Source organism: Diadema antillarum, unplaced genomic scaffold (assembly GCF_040938485.1).
Source record: "Diadema antillarum isolate AM-2024a unplaced genomic scaffold, OU_Dant_1.0 seq00000124_RagTag, whole genome shotgun sequence".
NCBI lineage: Eukaryota > Metazoa > Echinodermata > Echinoidea > Diadematoida > Diadematidae > Diadema > Diadema antillarum.
Genome location: NW_027271204.1, coordinates 808,167 through 819,439, shown reverse-complemented (window position 1 = coordinate 819,439; position 11,273 = coordinate 808,167). Strand labels below are relative to the sequence as shown.

Sequence of the window (11,273 nt, the reverse complement as noted above, 5' to 3'; positions counted from 1 at the left end):
AAATTTATGACTATTTACAATTAAACATTTCGCTCTTATCTTACAGTATACCAGATATTATCATCATGTTACACGTGCTTTACAGTAAATGTTACCTCCTGGAAAAGTAATGGCGCTTTTTGTTTGGCATTTTTACACAAGCTATACGTTGCTTTTCAGCTGGAAAACGAGAGAGGTACGGACAAGCAGACAGACAGGCAGACAGACAGACGCAAAGATCACACAGCGGACAAGTGCAAATGTTATACTATGATATTTATTGTCAGAACGGCGTGCAAAGTAAATATAAACACAAGTGTCAGTGGTTTTGGCTTCGTTTGTTTAATCCGATATAACTTGTCAATGTGTTTGACATCATAAAACGACGTGAGTTTAAAGATAGGCACATGAGTTCAAAATACCTAGAGACTAATGACACACAACAATGCTCACAAATAACGCGTGAAGCTTAAAAATAGCTAAAGTCTATTTACAAAATGGAACGAATGACATAAATTAATGAGTTATGAAGAATTTGACTAGATTTTAATATATATATGTATAATATATACGTATCTATATGACATTTCAGATTGTGTGTTTCTGTACAAAATAACACTTCATAGCTACTCATACATGCACATAATTGTTATCTATCGGAATGTTTCTACTAAAAAAAAAAATCACCATTCATTTCTACTATACAGCATCAACAATGCTAAATTTTCAAGCTGTTTGTGTTTTAATTGAAGTCAAAGGCGAGCAGTCAAGATAGTTCAGATATAAAACATTCGATTTTGAATGAACTTAACGTTTCAAACGAAAATACTTCTTCAGCTTCTAAGCTTTTTTTTTCTGTGCACCTTCATTATTGTTACGAAATCACAGGTTAAAAAAAAAGAAAAAATAGATAGACAGATAGGTTGGCATATAGATGAGACAAGATTATCGGGAAAAGATCAGGGAAAGCATTGTTAAAGTCAAATGATTATCTAAAGCTCACTTGGCGTAAACAAACCATTGCTTAACAGTGAAAAAATGTGTAATAATAATGATTACAACAAGTAAGAACGAGTGAGTATGGTTGTGACTTAATTCGCAGTAATTGATCAATAATAAACAGTTAATAAATTTGACTCACGTTGTACATACTCATGTTTATCAAGAATAATAATATGATAAACATTTTGCGGAGCTTGAAAAGTAGCTTCTATTAGAAATTGTGACGAACACGACGAAGGGAAAAATATCAAGCAACAATTTCACATAGGGAGAAGCCAATGTTGATGTTTGTATGCTTAACTCTCACGATAAACAGCATTATCATCTCATACAATTTCGGAGGTCATCATAGAGCATTAAATGAGAGCGTCGACAAAAAGAAAAAAAAAAAAGGTTCTGTGAAAGCAGTAAAAATACGGAAATAGAAAACACAACCCCGGCACAAAATAGCAATGAACCACAAATACAAATGTAAAGGAATAAGTCCAACTTTTTGAGACTCCATTTCTCAATACGGCATTCAAACACGCGCAAAGCGCAAGTCGCTAATGCATTAAGTAATGGATTGCCATGTGATCGTATTGACAAAAACCTCAGACACACTGAATCACAACTATTGACTTACTATTGCTAACTGTTATTTACAAACATTATTATAGTGCTAACATTTACACAATACACCACATAGATCCCCTTCATTATAGGGCTAGGTGTTTGTCCAAACACTTCATACTCGGGTGGAATTATCGTACATATCCTAATATACACCAAAAGAAAACAACAAGTAATCGGCTCTGAACAGCACATTCACAAGAAATTTGAAAACACGACGCAGAAATAACACTGCACTTTTCCACTACAATCACATTGATCACATAATAATTAAAGACTTTGGTTTTCGCAATGTTTACACAAGGCTTTATCGATATCTTTTAACATTTTTGTTTCCATTTTCTATCAAACAGCTTTGAACTATTCCTAGTCACTTAAACTGTTTGACGTCCCTCCTCCCATTGTTGAGGGAAGAAATTCCCTCGATTAATAGTTTTGCTGATTTATTCACGCTCTGGCGGTCGATGAAATCGTATATAGGGCCTACATTCTAAAGTTATCTTTGATCAAAAGAAAAAAAAAGTATAACGTCAACAAAAGATGACCAAGCACTCAAAGCGGACTACTTTGAGAAAGGCAGGAAATAAGGTAATCGTTTCAAATTTTCGTCTTTGGTTTGTGACCCTGTATCACAAAACCAACAAAAGTAGCCAGACATGTATTTTTATGTTAGAGCAGATTCTGTAAAAGCAGACTCTAAGCTTTAAGATGATGTATATCTCAATTCAAACGGAGTCTCCTAACCAATCTAAATATTGGAAAGAAAGCACACTTTCTGGAATAGTGTGAACTGAGAAAAGAGGGTCTGAAGTCTAAAGTCTATTCAAGCGCTTAATATTTACCGAACCGTGCTCGCTGCGCAATGATGAATGGGACAAAAAAACAGGATGTAAACCACCACAGCAACAACTATGAAGGAATTATCAAAATAAGCTGAAATTAAGCATGCTCTATTGACACCTTCTTTCGATGATTAATGGCAGCTTTCAGAGTAGTAGCACTATCTTTTCAAAATTTATTAGAGTTCAAAGTGAAGAGAGTGTAAAGAGTAAAGAAATGAAAGGGGGCCTATAAGACATACCTAATCACACTACTCTACCAAAAAAAAAGGTGTAGAAAAACTTCTGAAAACACACTTTACCAAACTTAGGAATGATGAAGAAGAAGAATAGCTTTTTCAGAAAATGTGAAAAACTCAAGATTGACTTGATCGACCCGTAACACTAACACCTTTTTTGAGTCCTAACGTAAAATCAAGTTGTGCGACTTTTTGTTGGTTTTGTGATCCACGATCATGTTTGATCAGTTTAAGGTAATTGATATTGCGGTTCTTATATCCGTCAGAGTGAATCATTCAATGTTAGATTTTTGTAGTTTTATTCTATTATCTTTATACATGTCAACTTCATCATGAAGCAAAAATATCTACTTTATGCTGTTTTTTAGGAACATTGAAATTGAAACTCCATAAAACAGCAACAGCAATTGATGATGATGAACGACTGTTAACATCCATAGATATTGATAACGTAATGACATAATGCTGGTTATGATAACACAAAACATTCATAACGCAATCTATTCTCATTATCAACCGAGAGGCATGTAATCCGCAGTATGCATTGGCATTTGAAATGGAATAGATCTTACAAAGTCAGTTCATCCGTAACCTGTCAATGCAATAAAATCCAGATTATGTCAGATACATATTGCACAAAGATTTAGAAACTGCACAACCATTTGGTATCTTGTCAAGGTTCCTTTCTTTTTATTGAAAAGAGAGAGAGTGTTTACGTACTTACTTTCATGTTTTCATATTTCTGTTCTCGTTCTTGCTGCTCCGTTGTAGTTGTTTTGTTGTTTTAGTGTTCTCAAGTAAATTAATGATACCAGGATCTTTTCGCTGGCATTACCTCTGTCTGAAAGTTAAAAAAAAAAATGAGCTCAAACGGTTTGATATCTATCCCCACATCTAAATCCGCCACCATGCATGCCTTCGGCTAATGAAGAACGATTTATTACAGTTGAAGCGCCACTTACGGCGTCAAAGTGGCTTAAAATGTAAACAGTTGGATGCAGATGGTTCGCTGCGACGAACACCGACGCATCCCGTATAATAATAATTATTATGCACACAAAGGTGCCAAGAGTATTTGGCAATTAATCGTTGGTATGAAGCGCAGTTTAGTTTGTTATACACATACTTTCAAAGAGTGAGAGAAATAATATCACATTCTTGATCACGAGCAAAACTTTTTAATACATTAAGATACAGGTTAGCCTTAGAGGTTGTGGCTATCACCTCCTCATTGTTCAGTCGACACACTCTAACGCGTTTTCGAATCAAACACCAGAATGACAATGGCTGGTGAATTCAATAACGGAATACCGCTAGCTACTAAAATATTCACCATTAACTCTTGACACAATCTCGTTTTTACGCGACTGAGCTACTGAAAAATTGAAATAAGAAAGAAAGTGAAAACCAAACATATCACACCGATCTATCTCACTGCAAACTTCTATGCAAAATTCATTATACATCGCATCTCAGTTCAATATAAGGACAGAAACGAAGAAGTGGGAGCTGTCCGGAGGGGTGAAGCAATCATCCTAATAGGATAAGATATATGGTAAGATATTAACTTGATGTCTATCGGAATGTTAATGGTTGAAAAGAACCCATTATTGTCAGCAATGCTTATGTTCACTCAAACGTTGTCGTTTATGCACTTTATAGGCTTGGGGGAAAGGCACTTTGCGGAATACACACCCACATCCCTACCGATGAATAGTAGAGAGCTTTAGATTTTCGCGACGGCGACGTTCAGAGGAGAAAAAAAAGAACTGTTCTGAGCATGCGCAAAATCGCGTATCAAAAGAGATCTATTTATAGCTAGCGTGTTTTGAGTTTTCACTACGCGTCCTGGGCTTTTTTTACGTCCGCTCAATTCACGACGCAGAGAGCTACTTGCTGCACCGATCATATGGGGCGCTACTTTATTTTTTATAGGTTGCGTCCTCGCGTAATCTAAAGCTACTTTTCAACACGACGCAGGGAGAGAGGAGAACGTCCAACGTCGTCCCAAACATTCGCGTCACAAATCTAAAGCTCACTATTTTTAGGTTAATATGAAGAGTTTGATCCCAAAATGGCTTTAGTGCCTTTTTCAAATAATCCTAAGTCCGTCATCTGATAGATGATCAAAATAAAACCTTTCCAGTTGTACCCCACTTGTAACATAACCATGAATATTTCTGAAGTCATGATAAGAAATATCCTTTATTTTCACATTATTTTCGTTGTTTTTAATACATTTAAGCGTAGAAATTTCAATTTAACAATAATGGAGTTACCTCACTTTGCGATAAAACTCTTCGTGCGTTAACATTGTATGACTTGCGGCGCCATTTCCAGTAATGTTTCGCAATACAGGTCTACAGGACTGTAAAAGTTTCTCCTTTAACATAAAGTTGATCGCGATTGGCGTTTTGAATGGAACTTGATATTAAAGAGGGACGTACGTGATCCCACGACAATTGTTGCTATGTTGTGTCTCTTTAAACAAACATCATTTTCACAACAGCCAATGCACAACTCTAAATAATTATGTTAAGGCAAGAGGTAATAGACATCATTACAAAAAATATTTACAAAAATTGTCTCAAATATCTATACACATAGTGAAAGAACACGACTCATCAACTAACATGCTATTTAAAGAGTGAAATATCCTACACAAAATGTGAAAGTACGGAACCGAACCACCACACAGCGATTGATTGTATAAAGGCACAGCAGAGAAGGCCAGAAATGTACTTTGCGCAGCACATTGTACTTATTGTCCGGACGAATATAACTAAACAGGCACACTACGTCAACATGTTGGTAAGAGAACGTCTCACTTTTCCACGCCCTAAAACAAGTTTTACAAGTAGTTGTTACGCCTCCGACTCAGCCGTGACACACCCAGTAGAGGCGTGGCCTGTCGCTATCCTACATTCTTGGCGTACTAATCGCAGCCAGCTGTTACAGTCCTTCGCCAGTGCGGTAGTCATGTTGTGACGTCACGTTCTCGTCACCACCTTATGGACAGTCGTGTTGGGCGGGGCCGGGATGGCGTTGACCACGGCAACAGGCTGCTGCGTGATTTGCACCACTTTTCCTTGAGCTCTCGGCCGGCTGTCGCACTCGCCGTCCCTGCAGGCCTGACACAAGGTGGCATTGTGCTGCGTGCGCGGCTTACCGGCTCGGCGGTCGTACCGTATGGGCGGTTTGACGAAACCATAGTATGTCTGAAATGAAATACATAAAACTTCAAAATTAATTTTCCAATTCAATAATATTAGGAGATTAAAATATAAAGTCATTTCCAAATTGAAAAACCCAGTAACCATTTCCTTGATTTGTTCACATCCGATGTTACCCAATGATTATAACAATGATTTATACAAAACTCTTGAAAACACACGACTTGCCACGAAAGAATGCAGAGGGTACTCTGCATAAAACTGTTCGTAACAATGCATTGATTTTGATTTGGTTTAATGAAGATTTCTTCGTATATGCTGTCCGATTCATTTGGTTTTATAGAATGTGCTTGATTGGTCATTTGGAATACAGGTTTCGCTCTGTAGGATGGTAAATGCTTTATCAGATAATTCTCCTGTTTGTAAACATCTGTGCCCCATTTCATAAAAAGTTGATATCATGATAGCAACTCTTGCTAGATTGGCAATTGTCATAGTAACAACAATAATCCAGCTTCCTAATTGGCTGTTGCTCTTGGAAGTTGCTATTCCAGAAAGAGTTGCCAAAATAACATCTTTTATGAAATTTGGCTCAGGTGTTTCGGGGCAACTTCTGCAGCATAGCTTTAGAGACGATTCTGTACACATGGAAAAGGGCATATTCGAATCAAATTGAATTGAATTGAATTGAATTGAATTAGGCAGTTTCTTTTCTTTTCTTAGTTTAATCTCACCTGTCCGATTCTGTTGTAAAGGTTGCACAGCACCTTGTTAACCTCTTCCGGGTACCACATGGCCGGCTCAAACATGCCGTTGTTGCATCGCTGGCACTGCTGTCCGTAGAGCTTGAACTGGACGTGGCCCTCGCAGTAAGGCACGTGGAAAAAATACCAGAAGACCACCCTCCCTTTCATCGACGTCCAGCCGTGACCGCAAGTCTGAAATGGGAAGAAGCAAGAATCATATCTCATTGTTATGGTATACATTAGGGAATATCATTACTAGATTCCCATGAAAAAATAAGGAAAGGGCGCGCACACACACAACACACTAACTGTACGGAAATGTAATGCATGTGATTACATCACAGATGTGATTATATAATGTAACGAAAATTGTTGAAAATAGTTATATTACTGTGTAATGCCATATTTGGCTTAACGAAATCGCTGAGGGTTAATTTATGTGACGGTAAAGAAGTACCATACAGAGAATAAATCAAATCGAATCAAATGAAATCAAAACTCGCCGAAGGTTAAGGTTAGGTTAACGAAAATCAGACGCATAGGCCTACTATACGTGACAATTTCGGCAACAGCCGAGGTATAACAATATCAAATTTGTAATGGCATGAATACGTCCCACTAGATCTGTTATGGTGGATGCTTTGCTTATGAAAACTGTATTCTTGTCATTTCTGACTTCTTGTATTGATTTTGAATTGATTTTAATTTATATCCACTTTGCATGTGTTCACAAGAATAATAACAAACATAACTGAGTTACAATGAATATGCCATAACAAGTTGTTTATTTGACGTACAAGAAATAATCAGAAAACATATTTTGGTAATATTATAATGAACATATGCAAACAATTGAAAAAAAAACAGGAGTCATAAGACCCCAAAAGTTTGTGTGTGCGTGTGTGCGTGTGTGTCTGGGGGGGGGGGGGGGGGCTAAATGAAAAGCACAGCTCGTATTACTTAGGTCCCCGAAAAATGAATCGCATCATAATAAACAGTCAAGTATGTACTATGTTCGTTTTTTATATATAGGCCTACATATCCAAGCTGGACATTATGTATTATCACATTTTGATATTTTCTATGTTTGCTGCCATCGAGAAATACGAAAATGAATTTGAAATTGACAATTAAACACATAACAACGACAAAGTATGTACCAGAATGGTATATTAAAAAAAAAAACCTAAAACTGAAACTGTAAGTGAAGCTTCTCATGATGACACACAGATGGGATGAGAGGATACGAAACAGAAGTAGTAGAAAAAATTATCGTATTGACCACCACGAAGAACAAAATGAATGCATGTTCTTGGATGCAGTCATAATGTCATCTACGTATTGTTTAGGGCAGAACGTTTTACAGTCATTATTCAAATTACGTTGTAACCAAAGTTGATAGGGAGTATAGACATTTGAATGGAAGTTAAATCTTTACACACATGTGAAAAACGCTCATCATTAAAACGAAGTATGTGTACGTATAATGATAGCATGTGTTTTGCGTGTTCCGCGTCTGACACTTAGGTGCACCATCTTTGATTTACAAAAATCAAAGATATATAACTGTATGCAAATGATCTGTGTGTTTGACCTTATTCGTTTCGCGTGTGGAGATAAATGGGTAAATAAGTGTGTGAATATTGCAAAGACAGGTACGGCTAGGGCTAACTCCCTGGCCTATGAATTTGTGTCTCTTCCGACTAAAGATCTAATAAAACAACAACAACAAAACACACACCCACTCACATACACACACACACACACACACACACACACACACACACATATATATATATATATTATTCTCCAAGTTTTGATGGATTTATGAATATCCATGTTTATTACGCAATCGGTGAGATATCAAACTTATGTATTGTTTTTTTCTATTTGTTGTTGTTCTCGTTTTGCGCATGCATTAACTTGATCAGGTTTCTTCAATATTTGAACTATTACATTTCGGCTGTTTGATTAATAGATTGTTTGTTTAGTGTTATATCAATGAATGAAGTCGTAATGAATCCCAAGAAAAGAAAGTAATAATGATAATGATAAAAATTAAAGATGATTATATTAGTTCCGAACCTGACAGCAGAAACGGACTTTGGCACTGTCTTTGAAGCGGCGCCATCTTGGGCTTGGGCAGGTCTCTGTTGGGGTGAGATTCCAGATGTTCGGTAGGTAAGGGGCAAAAACCTTGGCGAATTCCCCGAACCAAATCTCGTCCATCCTGTGTGCACAGAGAAAAATAAAAGAAATGCGGATAAGAAAAATATTGAAATCATGATTGGCTGTTGTTGTTGTTTTTTGACAGATAAATCAGAAAAAAATAAGAACGGAAACAGCGTTTTCAAATTGAATCAATTCACAGCTATTGCAGAGAAAAGCGCCTGCGATTTAATTCCAACTTAGCGCCTCGATTTCTGTTTCAGTGCATAGCTATGAAGGCTTTTACGTCAGATACACAAGCAACTGTTAACGTGTATGTATGTATGTAACAACCTCATCGTATCGCTCGAGATTGTTCTCATGTGCATTAGAGAACAGACATGTTCAACATTTCAGGGTTTACCTGAATTATATCAAAAATGCCATCAACACAAGAATATATCTTAAACCTTCCTAAATAGTGCCAGGAAATGTTGAGGGAGGGAGGGATTAAGGGACTGCTATTGAAAGGTGTGTTTTCTTTTTTGTTTTGCTTTGTTTTGTTTTTTATTTTATTTTAGGAATGTTGAGTATGTGCATTTTTAAAAATAGCCGAATACATGACAACACGGAGAAACAAAGATGGTCGGTCCTGTACATGCAAAAGGGCAGTCTATCTTTGGATTGGGAACTCTGCCTTCGGAAGGGGATGGAGAAAAAGAAATTACCGTTTAATGAGTATGAATGGGAAAGGGCCATTTTAAAAGATCACATAAAAGTGATGCAGCGTGGTCAAAAAGAATTGACACCACAGAACTATGCTGCAACATGTTGATGAGAGTTAATGTAACATCATACATTAATAAAACCTACGTTCGACATATGCAACTACATTGTAAAGGTACGATCAAGAAATGAATGTGAACATAGATATTTATGGCTCGAGTGACCTTCAATTGAGGGCCAGACATTTTTGCTCTCCCAGTACATGTTAATTATTTTGTCTGAAATAAAATCAGCACGTGTCGTGTGTCACGTGAGGTGCAGTGAGGATCGAGAACGTGCACAACCATGACAACGCTGTTTTCTTTTCAAGTCTGAGGAAAATAAGAGTAAAGTTCTCAGACCGTTTTGTAGTGTATACCCACATCATACATCGTCGCTGGGATGACAAAACTCTGTATCGCAAATTTTGATGAAAATCACCCGTTTGGATTCATTGTCAGTGTATCCTTTTTGTAAGTGATGTCCTGTCCAAATCTCAGCCGTCTATAGAAGATATGACTTTTTTGAGATACAAACTTTTGTCGCCCGACCAGCGACATGATTTTCTACATTTTAGCATTTTTACTTTTTTTTTTCACGAACCCGTATTGACGCAAACATGCAAGCAAGTTTGATGCGTTAGAATCATTATCTTAGAATTCTCCCACAATATTGTGTACTTAAAATTTATTTGTTTTTGTGCAAGATCTGACAACGATAAAAAGTAAAAGCTGCTAGTTCATTACAAGATTGAAATGATTAGCATAAGGATGTTGTGCATTGATTTGCCTGTCAAATATCAAATTCATTAAATTGAAGATATATGTATCTCTACCGGTGAATACTAGACTTATATACAGATGCCGACATTATTGCCTTGTCCAATTTGCAATTCGCAAAGGTACAAAATGTAGTTACAACTTTAAAGAACTTATAAATTCCATTACTCTCATGTCGATCTGATCAGGTTTTGTTGGGTTTTTTTACATTCTCACTGTCTGATTCTATTTGCATCTGAATCGATGATAAAAGAGATTTACAAAGGCGTGTTTTCTTTTAAAAGATTGAAAATCCCTTCAGTCTGTCAAGATTTACAATTTACGTTTTCAATTAGGTATCTTATCTTTTTCTAGCAGCATCCAAATTAGATATGGCTATACAACAAGAACATACATAAAAAAACGAAGCATATGAGTGTCTCGAAATATAATAATACATGATATTATTTTCCCCTCCCCGTTCTTTCCCTTACATTCTTTGTTTCAAACGCTGCTACAGTTGCTTTTCATAATCAGGTGACCAAATTCCGTGACAATTTCAACGCACTTCTTTGTTGGTAATCATCATTTGAGTTCAAATCAGAAAATCCGTTTAAAAAAAGAGAAGAGAAAGAAAGAGAAATATATAGAAGATTTGTGTTATGTCCCCATACAGTATGAAGCGAGGATAAGCGATGAAAGTGTGTAGTGAAGTAAAAAGCAGGTGTAGCGATAGCAGTCAAGGATCAAACTACTGACAACACCGGCCATATATATATAGGTGATACCGAAAGCGAAAGTGTATCGATGGAAAATGCGATAATCATCGTTCATTATCGAGCACTAAAACTGCAATTTTAAGAGAGATTACATTCCGTCAAGCATATCATGCCGTCATGAACACTACCAGGCGATGAATTATGCTTGATAGTGTTGGTGCTATTTTTGTTTGTTTGTTCTAATGTCAATTAGGGACACGTTTATTGTTATCACAGTATCGTCCCCGATTTAA

The 11,273-nt window shown here is 36.6% G+C and overlaps 1 protein-coding gene across 1 annotated transcript in view; it reads right to left on the bottom strand.

The window, feature by feature from the left end:
- Positions 1-240: 240 nt before the first annotated feature.
- LOC139727307 (receptor-transporting protein 4-like) overlaps positions 241-11,273 on the bottom strand; it is a 65,110-nt gene continuing 54,077 nt past the window's right edge. Inside the window, exons 2-4 of the mRNA XM_071638262.1 lie at positions 8,676-8,820; positions 6,579-6,782; positions 241-5,889 (exon numbers count right to left, since the gene is read on the bottom strand). Of these exons, the coding sequence (XP_071494363.1) occupies positions 5,662-5,889; positions 6,579-6,782; positions 8,676-8,820 (577 nt within the window). The 3' untranslated portion in view covers positions 241-5,661. The remainder of the gene's footprint in view (positions 5,890-6,578; positions 6,783-8,675; positions 8,821-11,273) is intronic.